Source organism: Haemaphysalis longicornis, unplaced genomic scaffold, assembly GCF_048455015.1.
Source record: "Haemaphysalis longicornis isolate Haplotype H1 unplaced genomic scaffold, Haemaphysalis longicornis Haplotype H1 scaffold_1, whole genome shotgun sequence".
In the NCBI taxonomy this organism is placed as follows: domain Eukaryota; kingdom Metazoa; phylum Arthropoda; class Arachnida; order Ixodida; family Ixodidae; genus Haemaphysalis; species Haemaphysalis longicornis.
The window spans coordinates 74,174,178-74,190,179 of record NW_027526203.1 but is presented as its reverse complement, the minus strand read 5'-3'; the positions used below and the strand labels follow the sequence as shown (position 1 = coordinate 74,190,179).

Genomic DNA, 16,002 nt, shown 5'->3' with positions numbered 1-16,002 from the left:
GTTAACTCTTTTGTTACCGCGAGAAATTGACCAATTTTGAGGGGTCTAACAAAACATTTTTCTGTGCTATACATACTGGTTAGGCACACATTGCAGTGACATAAAATGCAGATTATTCCACGCGCTTTCCAACGACACCAGTTTTAATAATGTTTTCCTAAATAATGATCCTGAAAAAAATTATCGAATTCGAAATTTTTGTCCACGCGTCGAAGAAAATAGGAAAAAAGTAAGTTGTGTATAATAAACCACCAGTAGTAGAAAAAATTTAGAATATACATTTTCTAGGTAGACATTTCAAAAACCCATTCTAGAAAAAAAATTGAGTTGCGCAGTACAATTTGTCAGATATAAAAGAAAATGTTAGCCCACGTGGTGCCCGTGCCATGTGGTGAAGCCCAACCTCTATTTCCAGTTTTGCTATTTTGGATAGTTCTCCAGAAGAAATCTGCTGGTTTGACATTATTAAAGGCCTAAATTAGCCTCCACGTGATGTAAAAACACCTTGTCAATGATTATAACCAGCACAATAGTGAAGCAAGCAAGCGATGTGAAAAAATCCGCTTGAAGTTGACAACCAAACTCTTTGGTGGATGCTTGTTGACGTTCTGATGATTACTTATCAGTCAGAACTTTCATTTGCAGTTTATTATCATGTTCTGACTCACTATTGTAGCCCTGCTTGCAGGAATAAGGTACAATGCGCTAGAATCGTGCCCAGGAAGCTTTCACCAAGCCGCAGTCATGCTATGAAGAGAGTTCAGCATTGCAAGCCTACTACGTTGCAGCGCCACCTAACAATTTCGAAGAGAAACAATTACAAGGCTGTTGGAGACTTTGTCAGAATAGACAGCTCTACTAAGAAGCGGCACTAGACTTCCGGAAATACCCTCGTATGAAACCGAAACTGGCCGGTGAGCAGCTGGCGATGTTCAAGGCCGATTGGTAGCGTTCTCCTCGTCTGAACTGATATCCGCCGACTCGGTGTTATCTTTTGACTTTCACCTGAAGCTGTAATCACAGAAGTAAGGCGTGGGTTAAGTGGAAGCACGAGCGGCACGCCTGTTTCGAGGCACACTAGTGGGCAACAGAGGCGCCATGGCAAATGAGCTTGTAGTTGGGTAACTGCGTAGTAGCGCCAAATATGAATTTCACAACGCAAAAACGAAACCGAAACTGTTGGAAACTGGCTGAAAATGCCAGGCACACTTGCTAGACATTCGAGGGACCATCAGAAATAAGATTTGGCAGAATAAAGCTATCCTTTCTCCGAACCAAAGATCACTAGTGAATAGCTGGTGTCATTTTCAAGTAATTATCACCTCTCAACGCTGTCGGATTACAAAGCTGACAACATTATTTGGTACTTGACTTGCCAGGAGCCTTTTGACAAAAAAAAAATTATGGTAATGTAGTCTAACCACGAGCGGCATGTGTTTTTGTCAAGTGCAGCGGCCACGCCCCCTTCCTCAAAAACACACGCACCTCCCCTCGCAAGAAACGCTGTCAGAAATCTTAATGTCGCCTGAGCGGGAAAATTTTAACTGATTCTAAAAGGGCAGTGCCTAGACAAACCACTGGCCGCATTAGGTGTACGAGAAACGACTACAACATGTCGAAATAGGCAATATAAATCATCGATCACCGGTGATCGATTTGAATAGGCGTGGTAACGAAAGAGTTAAGATGCCCGTTACAAGTGAAATTGTTGACCAAAATTCAAGGATAAGTTGTCCTTTATATAACAAACTATCTTCTACATCCGATGCCTGTTATAAAAGAGGTCAAATTAATGTGAAAAATGTGGTTGATCCTTGTTTCATAGGACTTGGTAAAACACGAAAGTGAAATGTGCCTTCACCAGAGCATTTTAATGTTTATTGTGCATCAATATGAACTTGCACATGGCTATTCATATTTCGCCGGTATGGCACCGTTAGACACATCAACATTAGAATCTGGATTACATGCGCTGGAGCATTGCGTAAATCCGATTGAAACCGCAGGCGCTGGCAAACCGTGCGAACGAAACCGAACGGGTTGTCAGCAAATTGTTTGGTAAAGTCACAGTACGTTACAGTGAAAGGAGCATGATTTGCAGGTTGGCAGCCGTCTTGTGGGTGTGCTTGGCGAGGGACGTACTGCTGGCGGGTCGCTTAGGCAGAGTTGCGACCACATTGGTCCTGCTCGGTGGCGTGTACGCCAGTCATTTGCGTTGCGACGAGCTCAGCTTGTGGAGCGCGGCGGCGACGTTCCACAAGCTGAGCAGCGTTCCACATAGGTGGCGGACGGGTAAATACAGCAGCTTCCGCTGCTACACACCGCCCTATCGAGGTGCCAACTATCGGCGCTCATTAGCGTCATGATGCACTACTTCGCTTCACCTCTCCTAGACGGCAGCACTATCCGAATGGACACGTTAGAGGTAAGGACATAAGGCGCGTTCATACAGCTACCCGAGCATGACTTCATGGCTCAATCGGTAGAGCGTTTTACACCTCCCGTAGCGGGCAGAGTGATCGTGGGCTTGAAACCTAGCACCACCGCGCTAATGGAACTTTTACTGGTGATGTCATTTCCATGGCAGATATGACGTCGGTGAACCTACCTTGGCAAAAATACTTCCGTGTTAAAATAGGGTGGCCATCCCTGTGGGTGAATAGTGGAACTTTTACTGGTGATGTCATTTCCATGGCAGATATGACGTCGGTGAACCTACCTCGGCAAAAATACTTCCGTGTTAAAATAGGGTGGCCATCCATGTGGGTGAATAGTGTCTCTTACACCTGGTTGTGTCTGACATCCATGTCTCTTATGATGAAGTTCAACTGCACTTGATATCACTGATAGTGAAACCAATAAACCACAATGAAAATATCAGAGCCAGTGACCTTAATCACTAGGTGGAATATTTTCTACCCTAATTTTTTACCTTTTTATTATATTAAAAAATCTGTATAAACTCTGAGTGGGAATTGTCCAAAAGTGCATTAAGGTTCTTTCTAGAGGCTCATCTGCCCACACAAAAGTCTACGTGTGTGCTTTACCAGGCCCTGGGCCTAGGGCCTTTTAATAAAGGGGCTATGAAGAAAACATAGAAGTTGGCAGGTTAAAAAGGTTGCGTTGTGCACATAACAATGATCCAAATTTTAACAAACTTTCAACAACTAGGCTGTGTACAGTGAAACCTTGACTACACGTCCTCTGATTGTGTGACAACCCACTTATAACAGATCACTGCAGTCCTGGCAAACCCCTACAGAGACAATGCATTAATACCCCAGCGATACTGCGCAAAAGTACATGTGGCCAGCTCATGCACCTGAAAGTGCCCATAATGGTTGCGATGCTGGCGTCCTTCCCACCTTAATTTCGTGCGGCGTTGCTTGTTTTCTCACTCCATGTTCCTCTTTCTCCAATGATGCACTGCTTGATCCCCTGCAACAACTCCCCCCGCCCCCCCCCCCCCCCCCCCTCCCAATCGCCTTTTTTTTTTCCAGCCTCGGTCTCTTTCAAGATGCTTGGTGTGTCTTCTTCTCGCCCTCCTTTCCTTTGTTGTTTCGATTCTGCAACCACCCTGGTTCACTTTGTTGCCGGCTCCCTATCAATGCTCAATGCCCAACTGACCCAGCAACAGCCAGCAACGGGGGACAACAACCAAAAATGGAAAATGAGCCCCTCACAGCACAGGTGGCAGACCAGGAACAAATCCCCAGTTCCCTAGCCTGCACTTGCTCCCTTACCACCCCCGTTGGTGAACACACGGAGTTGGGGTGACGATGGTGTCCCAGGCGTAGCCGGCACAGCGGGTGGGTTGAATCAACTCACTTGTTGCCCCGCCTGTCGCAGAGTGGGATCAGTATGGCGACCAGTGCAGCCAGGTTGGCTGTGCCGCAGCCCCTGACGACGAGGTCGTTCAACAGACGCACCATGGCAAAGAGAGCAGCGCCCAGCTTGCCCTCGTTGCGCCACTCGTGGGCCCAGGCGTCACCGGAGACGCGACTCGCTGATCCGGCGCCTGCAGGCGCCCCCGATGCCCCGCCCGAGCTACCCGAGGACTTGGCCGGGGCTGCTTGCGCGCCCTCCTCCTCCTGCTGCTGCCCGCCATGGCTGGCCAGGCTCAGCCTGCCCATGGAGACCTCAAGCCTCCGGCTGTCGACCGCCATCCCAATGCCTGCACAGGGCCCGGGCAGTGGGGCAGTCATGTATGCACCTGCTGCAAGGCAGGGTCCCTCCAATTTGAACGTGGGCCTGCTTTGTCCACAATGGTCCCTAGGCCAAGCACTGTGACCACAGGGGCAGATTTGGTGGAAAATTGTGGCTAGCACTGGTTTACATGTTGTGGTCTAATCATACCCATGGTTTTATCTAAATACCACTTATAATGAATTAAATTGCTTGTCTTGAGGCCTTTGTTCGACTGAACGCTTACTGTATATACTATATGCTGTTACCTTACCCCCCACATTTTGAAGGAAACTGTAAGACCAATTTTTGTGTTGGTTGATATATCCAGCCAGACATTACATAGAAGTATATAATTGTGATATGACTGATTAGCGAAAATACAAAGATTTGGCATACACTGCCCTGAAGAAATATGGGTTCCTCAACATGCTGTGAATACAGCAAGTGTATTTGACTGGCTGCATGTTCCCGCAGTCATTGAAAAGAGGCTAGGCATGGCAGTGGCTGGTAAGACTTTTCCGCAGGCACAGTCATGGACAAATGAAACGCGAACACGAAAATGTGAACCAGAACATGCCAAATCAAAGAATATGGATAGTGGCCAATAAAATGATGGCTCACAAGTGGCGTATTTGGAAAGAGACATTTTTAATCTTTGTTCCTGTAATAAAGCCACGCGACAATTTCACTTGCAGGGAAATAAATCGTGCTACTTATGTGTTCTAGTTCATATTTTCGTGTTTGCATTTCACTTGTCCTTGACTGCATATATCGCCAACATGCAGTAATAACTCTCGACTCCTCCTCCAAGCCACTGTATTGACAGGAATCTTCTTTTCGGCTAATAAATTTTACACAAGTAGCATTCCATTACAGTCAGGCCAGCTGTGCACACTTGTTTAGCTAGATCGAGGATTACATGTTTTAGGCATTTTTGCACAGCTTCAACGTCGTGTAAAAAAGTCAACCCGAAGAGACATGCCATGGTTTGAAGCTTGAAAGTTTGCATGTTATGTGATACAGCCAGCTTCTATTGCCCTATTATTCAAAATCTTTGAAGCCGTTGACAAATTTGAACACTTTAAACCGTTAAACTTCTCTGTGAAGCAAAAGAAAGCATACACAATTTGTGAAATATTCAGTTTTGAATATTCCCACATCACTCACGCACACGGTGAATCTTGTTCTGTTAGCCTTTTTGAGGGTCGTGGGCCCCCTTTAAGCTTCTCAGAGATTACACATGAACGTTTTCAACATTAGACAGTGAACTAGCCTTTGACTATAACCAACTTAACTTTTGATATTCCATATTCGTAGCCTAAAATCCAAAATTAAAGTTTCAAGCATTTAATTACAGTTAAATTGCCTCTCACCTATTTTTCTTGCTGTTTAACCCCCTACCACTTAATTTTGATGTCTTAATCAAGAAGAAACCATTGTTCTAAATCTATATCCCTGTTTCTAGAAATTTTTGGTCGGCCTCCACTAAAAGGCCCAGGCACAACCTCAGAGGTAACCATTTGAATGGATGCAGCGGGCCATAATTATCCTGAAGAGTTGCTTGGTGAGAGGAGATTTACAGCCAACCTTGCTTTAATTCTGAGTGGGCTTCAAGACCGTATGCCTATATAGCACTGGCCTCCCAACCAATTTTCTTTCAGATACTTTTGCATGCTTTTTGTGCCATGACACTTGCAACACTCTTCTGGGCTTTCTGCAAGCGCAGGTGCAGCCTGCAGTACATGTTTTCTGTTTCAGCTCCCAACAAGCTCTGAGGCAGGCTGCTGTGCGAACTGCAGCCAGGCCACCGGTGCTCACCTTGCCAGAGAATGGGGTCTGCCGATCCCTCTTGGAGCAGCAGCGAGCTTTCCATGGGGGAGGCTACGCCCTTCGTGAGTAGATCGATCATATCACTGAGGTCCTCCGAATAAATCATATCGCTGAACTCCTTCGAATCAAGAATATCGCTGAAATCCTTCGGGTCGAGAATCGGCGACTCAGGTTCACCTGCAGAGGCCGCATGCTCACCTGTAGGAAAAGAAACAAGAAAATCGAACTCGCTTGTCCTTTCAAAAGTCATCGAGTGTGTGAGGTGTGGCAAACAGCCCTTATCAGGGTATTAGTGCTCATGCTGGAACCAAGTGACCAGTGTAGAGTTGCGGGAGGGAGGATCCTCCACTTGAAATGCTTACGAGCCTAGGTGTACAAATTTCGTTGCAAGAAAGGATGAATGGTTAACCCGCTTTCCTCGGCCCCTCCTGAAAATGCTGTTAAAAGCCCGAAATTGCAGCTGCACCAGCGTGGAATGTAGCAGAAAAATATGTTACTGGTCACCGCACACTGATTGCAGGGGTGTATGATTATTGGAAAATGAACCAAATAGGAAATTGTCAGATAATTTGATTCCTGAATCGAACATCTTACATATTTAGCTTCCCAGATGTTCTGCATGCGTGTTCAATATAGAAAACGCTTTGTTTCTGCCACATTCTACTAACATCTAGTGACCATGCTATAAAAAATAGTTATAGCAGAATACTTACAAGTAACACTACGTCAATTTATTTGCAATGATGGCAACACAACTAAATAGTGAATCACAACAAAATTCTTGTTTTTAGACAGCACCCAATGCTTCCCCACGAGTAATCTGATTTCAAGTTAACAACAAAAAAGAGGTCAGCGAAATATCAATGGTCTCATAGCTTGTTGTATGCTCCGGACCCTACAAGAGAACTACATTGAAGCACAGAAGTAGAGGATGTCACCAACACAAATAAAAAAGGATAAAATTGGTTGCATTTTATAGATAAAGTTGAAGTCTAGTGAATGGTGGCTGTAAAATGTGGTGCCAGGCCTAGATCCGGTGTGAGTATTACACAAATTGGCAGAAAAAAACTTGGGATCCCAAACTTAGAACGCCCTGTCTCTTGCACCATGGCAGCTAAAGTTCTCCTCGTGGGTTGTGCCTATCACGGAGCTTAAACTAGAAAAAAAAATTGCACCATCTCCCCGTGGGGAGCCCTGATGAGGATGCGAAGCATCGTGGCGGTTCCGTGTGGTTCCATTGTGTTGCCATTATGTTGAGTGATCTGGTTTTTACTAGCGCCAGAGGGAATTCAGCGTCCGGGTCCACACCGGTGGCAAAGGCACGCAAGTACTGTTGTGTTATGGTGAGTAGGGGGTGGTTCTCGAGGCGCCGAAACTCCTCCATCATGTTCTTGTCGATGTTGTCGTCTCTGTGGTAGAATCGGTAGTCTCCGTCAGCGTTGGTGCGGTAAAGGTTGTTGACGTTGGTGCACCGGCTGAGAGAAACGTACACGCCCTCCTCTTCGCAGCTTTGTCTTCTTCTCCTTGTTCTTCTTCAGCGGTTCCCCCACGGGAAGATGACGACGGTGGTTGAACGCCAAGCTATCTCGTGATGGATTCTTTGGTTGGCCAATCCCTAGGGGCATCCTGCCACAATCATCATCAGAGGCGCTGCGGACAGGGCGAGAGCAACGTACATGCCCTCCTCTTCGCAGCTTTTTCTTCTCCTTCTTCTTCTTCAGCGGTTCCCCTATGGGAAGATGACGATGGTGGTTGAACACGAAGCTATCTCGTGATGGATTCTTTGGTTGGCCAATCCCTATGGACATCCTGCCACAATCATCATCAGAGGCGCTGCAGACGGGGCACGAACGAGGGACATCCCGCCGAGCAAGAGATGCTTTGCATCTAAAAAATTTATATGTATATCACATCATGTCATAGTTTTTTTATTACCACTTTGCATTTTCAGTTTTGCAAAACCCACTAAGCATATTGATGTGCAAAACGGTTTTGATTCTGCCCGCATGACGTGCTCTAGTCTCAAAGTTTTACGTAAAAAATCCAGAGGACCCAACTCCAAATTCAGCACGACCTCTGTTCAATCTCAAACTTTTTTATTTTGTATCAAACCGCCAATATTTGGATTGACTTGGTCATTACTGATAATACAGTGAAAACCCGATTATACGCCCCCAATTATTGCAACGCCCTGCTTCTTCTCATGAATCACCGCTGCCTGGGCAAATTCCCTTAGAAACAATGCATTCAATACCCCAGTCGTATGATGCCAGCTGTACAAGCAACCTGCATCATACAATGGCTGACGCACCTGGAAATGACCATGGTAGTTGAGAAACTGGCGTCCTCCCCCACTTCCTTTCTGGCTGGCTACTATCTCACTCCATGTCACTCTTTCTCCAACGACATTGTATCTCCTCACTGCTCTATCCATTGCAGCACCTCTCGCCACCCAACCTTTCCTCCTTGCGTTCTTCCCGCTTTCTCTCACAGTGTGCTGTCGTCATTTCTTCTCCCCCTTCGCCTTGCTTTCTTTTGCCACCCCATACTGCTGTTCCTTTCTATTCTGCCGTTAACCCATTCGCTTTGTTGCTGGCTCCCCACTTTTTTCTTTTTTTTCCTGGGTTGCAGGCAAGTCCACGACGTTTTGTAGCTAGCAATGCCAAGCATGTCCAGCTCCAACTGACTGTAGCCCTCCTGAAGCACACATCAACTAGCCTGTACTTGTGTAGGGTGCTTCTGATGCAAAACATAACTGTAATAGGTTTCCAACTAAAAGCGTTTGTTGTTTCCTGCATGACTTCCAACCCCTTCTTGGCCAAAGCTATCCTTACCTCTCACTCCTCTCCTTCTCTCAGCTTCTCATTCAATCCTCGGCGGCCATTCTGTTGCAAGTGTAGTCCCCATGCATACGTGTTATCTTTTGTACACTTTACACACCCTGTATTTCCTTTCTGACCCACTGGGCTGGCAATATGCTCTGCCCAAGCAAGTGTTCCACCTATCCCCAAGTGTGACACCAATTTTTTCACTCAGTGGATCTCGACTTCTTGCAAGCAAACTGTAATTTTATTCAGACCAGCTCACTGATTACCAACGACTGCTGCTTCACAACTAAACTGAATTTGGGTACCTTCTTCAGGGTTAAACTAAATACAGCCCTAACAAATAATAGCCTCCTTCATCTCTGCAAGAGCACTTGCAAAGCAACAGGATTCACAGACCTAAATGCCAGCCTCCGTGTCAGGGACCGCACAATTAAAGCAAACCTCGTTCGTATGTCTTCATAAAGAACACTCACTGAAATCATGACGCGTGTGCGCTGTCATCATGCATTTTTTTGCATATTGTAATTGCTTTTGGTACTCCAAGGGAAAGAACAAAACCATGCTTAAATACCACCTTAAAGATTGGTTAATTGAGATTTTTTTTATACAGCACCTACTACAGCATCTCAATTGACATTTTGGTGGCAAAATTAATTCTTACAGAAAAATAAAAAAAAAATTAGCAGCCTTACTCCTTACAGGCTAACTAGGTGTAATGAAGGAATACGAATGTCAACTTAGCCAAAGGCACTATGATCCCATACATAAGGCATGATGTCCCACTGTGCCCCCCCCCCCCCCCCCCCCTACATGTTTCGGGAATGCCTTTTCAGCACAGCTGATGCCTCGATTGTGTGCACAGCCGCGCATAAAGCCTGAATTTCGCCAAAAGACCACCTGTTCCCTCCTTGGTATGTGTGTTACATAACACAGTATAACATAGCATTGTAACACTTCAAGATAATAAAATCAGATTTTCAGCCTAGTGCTATATGCAAGTGGTCTCGACTAGGGGTGTGCAAATATTCAAATCTCCAAAATTATCAAAGCGAATGACAAAATAATCAATTCGACTTTGAATCAAACAACACTATTAAAAAGCTTGAATATTTGCAAAGCATTTCGAACTCTAAAAACGCCTTGATGGGAACACACGATGTCCCACTAAAACACCCGCAAAGTGTATTCTTTTCAACAGGTTTAGAAATAATCGGGCATCGGATCATATGTATATCAATACATCAAGCGCCTGCGATCGGCTACTGCAAACATGCAAGGACTTTCTCCTCCAGCGGCGATGGGCTTTCCCGCACTGCACCAGTGACGTGCGGCTAAACGGAAGAGCTTCTTATCTACTTGTCAATGGGCCAGCTCTGCGTAACCTAGCCCCACTCGAGCAGCTTCCATCAACACTCTCTACATAAGGAAACCCAGCTGCACGCTGACACAGTCCCTGGTTTTCAAATCAAATGATGCGGAAAGTTGATCTTTCTTTTTTTTTACCGGAAATGTTCCTTTTTTCCTTCTATACAGGACATGGGAAATAAGGCAATATCTTTTAGCTTTGTACTCCTGGAAACCACAACAAAGAACTTCTTGTTGCGCCTTGTGCGTTGCTCCATGTGGTGAGTTTTTACCTAGAACTGATATAAAAGCTATTGAACTGCCGTTTGCATTTTTTCTCACAACAAAATGGTGTTAACCATATAGCTTACCAGAATATAAGTACTATACTCTAATTACATTAGCATTATGAAGCCCTTGCGGTTGAGGCAGGGTGTCGGAATGGAGCAAAAGCCGGAACCAAGAAACGAAAAAAAAAAAAAAAAAAAAAAAAAACCTGATTTTGGGATGGAACGGAAACTTAACCAAAACGGCATTTATTATTTTGTTCCGGAACTAAACCTAAAAAACAAAATTGCTTCGGTTTTCGGTTCGAGTGGAAAGTTCAGGTATTTCAGCATTCATTTGTGGATACCAAGATCTAGAAAGAGGGGAAGGCCCTTAACCTGGTAGAGAGATGAACTAAAGAAATTCAGGAAAAAATTATGGACTCGAGCCGCACAGGACAGGAGCGGTTGGAGGTCAATGGGAGAGGCCTTTGTCCTGCAGTGTATGAGTAGGCTGATGATGATGATGATGGTGATCCAACTTCCAGGCAGTGTGGTTGGGGATTGCTGCTAGTTCTTTGGCATATAGAATCACCTTTCGTTTAGCTGGTTACATCTTTCCTTCAACAGGCTTGCAGCCTGCTTCCCTACTCTCTTCATCTGTAACCACCTTCTAAAACTCTCTGGAACATTGTACGTCTGTCTCGATAGTAAGTGCTTAGCTCTTTGTGCGACTGTCCCCCGCAGCTGGCTATGAAGCAGACGTCGCAGCTGTGTTTACCTATCATTTGATTTATTTAAATAGTTATATGTTTATTTATTATTTCCCTCGTTCACTTTGTTTTTATGCATTCATTTATTTATTTATAGGCATACCTACATTATCCTAAGGCATTGTTGTAAGGGAGTGCTTTACATCAATCAACACAAAAATTCAGACATGACAATAATAAAGAAGAAAAAGAAAATGCAATGGATGGCAGAATCGCAGCAGCTTACACAGATTACAGCGGCGCACTCAATGAAAGCAGCCACAAGTCATGCTGCACTTGTACGCAAGTGCTGCCAAAGCGCCGCGGGAACTCGGAGCGGAGTGGAAATTCAATTCTTAATTTTTCTTGCGGGCTAGCACAAACCGTTATGTACTGTTAATGAAGAACCATTATTTATTTTGTTCTAGAGCTGAAATGGCACAGAACCTTGAAATGAAATGAAACAGGAACCGGAACAGAAAACATATTTCCTCGGTAGAGGTGACCACACGAGATGAAACTAGCGCCATACAAAATATAATGCCACCAGTGAAGCTAATACAGGAGGATAGCTTGCTTGTGTTTGTCTTATGCCGTAGAAAAATTTTGGAAACCCTTTTAAATGAGCCTTCTATTTTTCTACAGGCTGCCTGCTTGAGAATGTTCTTAATGAGAATCGCTAAACATCCACTTTGGTATGGAACTATTCGAACAAAATCATTGTTTGCTTTGTATTGCTTCAAAAGAAAAACCAACTATTTGCACAGCCCTGAGTCTGGGGCTACATCAAAAAAGGAAAATGGCGCTACATCGGGCTCACGTCACAGGCCTGCATTTTGCATTTGCACAGTTGGGACTTCTGTTTCCTTGAGAATTTCAATACCACTTTAGTCAGACGTTACAAAATGGCTGCTAGTGTTAACAAAAAAAATAAAAAAAGGAAGACACGTGTTGAAATTGCCAGTCTTATTCACATTTATTTCTATACAAAACTCTAAAGCGTTCTTTACAGTTTATTGATTTGAAGGTGAACATTTGACAGAATTCTGTCTGGTTGGAAGTTCCCTGAAGAAGGAGCCAAGACAGTTTCGAAACGTCGGGTTCCTTCTATATACGATTGCCTAGAGATTAATGATTATATGATGCTTGCATACTTTTGTTTTTCAATTAAAAGCCCCAAAACACAATTAAAAATGCAATTATTTTCTTTTTTTTGCACTTCGCCTGACCAAGCCTGTGTAGGAAAAAAGGGGCAAAATGGTAGCACACGTGTGCCCACGCTCTTATTTAAAAGGAGGATGACTACACTATGTCACTCAGTATTTGACTAGTTGGCTAGGTTTAGAATTAGCAGCCTTTCACCAACCACAGTCCCAGTTCCAGGCATCGAAAAACTGATAGCCGCTTTTTCCATGTTTTGGTCATAAGGAATCAGCATTGCTGAGTTAATGATATCTGCCATTAGTAGTGTAGGTGGATTCATAATTCACGCACAAAATGGACAATTCATAGCAGGCACATTGCCGGCTGCACTGAGCCAAACCAGTCTTTAAATTTGACACGTATAGCGTAAAATGCCTCAGCATAAATTCAGTGAGCCTTTTTCACATCTGGTTTGCCAAAACCTTCCAACGAAAAGCCACTCCACCTTCTGCCAGTAAGAAATTATTTGACACCAACTGTTTGCCTGTTAGGCACTAGCATTTTTTTCTAGCTTAGAGCATTTAGGAAGCATGTTAACATGTTAGGCATGTTAGGCCATAAAAGCTCAACAATAAAGCGGAAACTAATTTCGGGTCTTACTCAAGCAGTCACGTAAGAAGCACGATTACCTTGACTCCTGAGGTGATGCAGACTTCCATTTACGACGTGTTACTTATACAAGTGTACATTTTAATATAGTATTGCCGCTGCCACACACAAAAAATTCTCAAAGCAGAAATATGTCCCATGTGCAGTGTCTTCACCAAGCAGTACGTGTGACCTGTAGACTAGTGACCAGTGTGACCTGTAGACAAGGCGTGAAGTTATAATCCATTTCTCTTTCTCAGACTTCTCCATGCCACTGCTTGAAGGTGTTGTGAAAGCTTTCTTCCCTTCCTTGCGGCTTTTGTCTTCAAATTTTGTCTTCCAACTTTTGTCTTGAAACCTCCACTTTGTTTTTATTGTGCAATTCTTGAAAGTCGGTACCAAACCCTTTTGCTGCAGCAAACGAAAGGAAGACTGCCAGTAGCAGCGATATTGTCTGCAAATGACACACTGGACAACAAGGATTGCCAGAACTCAAACAACACAAGAACGAAGGAAGAGTATTTTTAGGTAGGTGCAAATGCTAGTTGCTGTTTTCGAAGCGATTATGAAGCAAGTAAAGGTTTTGTTCCAGTGGATGCAGTAAAAAATGCATTTAAGATGCTAAACAAAACTGCAGAACCCTTTCAAATTTTTGGTGGATGTTTTAATGCTTGAAATCCCTGGTACTGCATCAGAAGGACCCGCTCGTATTAGCTTCTCGCAAATTATAATATTGCGGCACGACTGCGTGTCATGACAGTTTGTGGGCGCAGCTTCATCCCTTTGCAAGGCAGCCAACATAATCTTTTGGGCTCGACCTTAACCCCTTCCTGCCCACGACTATTCGAATCGATTATATACTATCGACGCTTTCAAGTTCAAATTTTGACATTGTCCTATTATAAAATTTGGAGCTTTCAGAGTACACTCTGAGAGCTGGCGCCATCTACTGAGTAGTAAAAGCCCTTATATGCTCCTTAATTTTTATTTTATTTTTCTGCGTGCCGTGATTTTTTAAAGCCCCGCCGCTGTTGCGTGACGGGCGCTCGGATGATACCGAGACGGCGTTGACATCACGCGAGAAAATGCCGCATTTTTACAGACTTGGAAAATTCTACAAGCGACTTTTTGGATGACATTAGCAGCACTGACTCTGAGGACAACTTTTTGTCACTGGATTTCAGCACCAAAAGCAACAGTGCGCCAAACTGGCCCAGAACCTGATACCCCTGTTCAACATAAGCCCAAAAGAATGCAAACGCAGTGTCTACAGTGCCGTCCGGCGGCACTGTAGCTGATCGCTGCAGGCATGGTTGGAGTGCCGTGCGACGACATTCGAATATTTAAGACTAGGCTAGCACTGGCAAAAGCGTCTGTCAACGTAGTGTAGTGGATCTGACTTAGCTTCTTAGGGTTCAAACCACAGGACAGTGGTTCGAACCCTGCTCTTGCCTCGGTTGTTTTTTTTTTAATCTTTAAATTGAACTATAATTTTTATTGCTTAGGTTAGTTTCGGTGTTTTAAATATTTTCATTGTGTGCATTAGGTCATATTATGTTATGTTTAGGTTAGGTGGCCTAGATTTACATTATCTGGAGCGATGTAGTGCCAGAAGTGGCAATTTTGTTCCAAAACGCCAGTGGACGTCGATATAGTGGAGTGCTTATAATACCGTAGGACGGCACTCTAGACACGGCCAAAAGCAGAAGTGTAGAAACTGTGAATTGTGCTAAACAAAAAAGAGTGGAGCAGAAAACCAATGTTTTCTGCAATGCATGTGTGGCCAACCTATGTTTTGAGGAACTGCTTTGCACAGTGGCCCGAAACCCACTACGTAGTGCTAACACTTTTTTTGTAAGTCATGAAATTTCACAGTCAGGTGTTTGATATTTGCCAGAGTTTCGCACTGCACAAAATGTATAGTATCTTACATTTTTCAAATATTTTTTCTCTGTGGAGCAGCACCGATGTTTTTGCTCATTTTTTTTGTGTTTGTCCTAAAACTCTTCTGCACAGCCTTTTTTCTCTTTTTCTTTTCAAATAAAAAATTTCCGTTTCAAACAATCACCACTGCAAAGTAAATTTATTATTCTACAATTTGATACCATACACTTACATGTGGTGCATTTTTTGCGACCAGGAAGAAATTGTTTGCCAGACTACCCAATATCACTGCTTTTCAGGAAAGTGTTGAGTAGAATGCACAGTTGGAAAGATTGTCTGCTCATGTTGATGCCATGAGACGGTGGGAGAAGGACTGCATTACAACTTCTGATGCGAAAAGTTATGGGGGTACTTAGGCTCACTTTTATGTCACAAGAATGCCTACGTGTAGGTGGGTGTGTTGATGTCGCTGCCAATGGGCACTGGTGAATCAGCCACGAGCCCATCACAGCAGAGCTGTCATCACCACGAGTGGGCACATGTGAATCGTGGATGGGTACGTTGACGTCGCAGGCAAAGAGGCATTGGTCAAGGGTGACCTTAGTGTTGGGCCCAATGACAGCTCCTTGTACGCCAAGCTGCGGGTACCAGTTGATAATGTTAGACCTTGAATTGCAGCATTAGGCTACGACAGGCCACAGCATGCCCTATGGGGACTCTAGGCTGCTGCATAGCGACGTCTGCAGCCACATAAAAAGTGATAACTCAACCCTGAGCTTCTGGCAGCTGCTGTCATCGACACAGGCCAATCCACCTGAGTGAATGTGTCGTTAAGCCACCTCTCCCAACGGAAGGTTCCAATGGGGGTTTTCACGGTAGGTTCTGGACACGCTTCGCTCACAAGTGATATTCACACATTGATAGTTGTGTGAATGTTGCAAAGCATGACGACATTCTACCAAGCACTGCCCAAATCACACCTTGTGCCACACGTAAGAGACTCCCTACATAGCCATTAAATGTGCAACAGTAAAAAAGCTTTTCTTAAGAGACAACAATTTTAGTAAGTGGTACGAACATTTTTTATTAAAAAAAATGGTGCCATCTTTCTACCAAAGA

General features: G+C 44.2%; 1 protein-coding gene across 2 annotated transcripts in view; it reads right to left on the bottom strand.

Annotated features, from left to right (window-relative positions):
• Positions 1 to 16,002, bottom strand: part of LOC144177635 (nuclear factor NF-kappa-B p100 subunit-like) — a 184,530-nt gene that overhangs the window by 46,083 nt on the left and 122,445 nt on the right. For both annotated transcript variants that reach the window (XM_077705272.1, XM_077705273.1), the window contains exons 11-12: positions 6,007 to 6,216; positions 3,829 to 4,174 (exon numbers count right to left, since the gene is read on the bottom strand). In XM_077705272.1, coding sequence (XP_077561398.1) covers positions 3,829 to 4,174; positions 6,007 to 6,216 — 556 coding nt within the window. The remainder of the gene's footprint in view (positions 1 to 3,828; positions 4,175 to 6,006; positions 6,217 to 16,002) is intronic.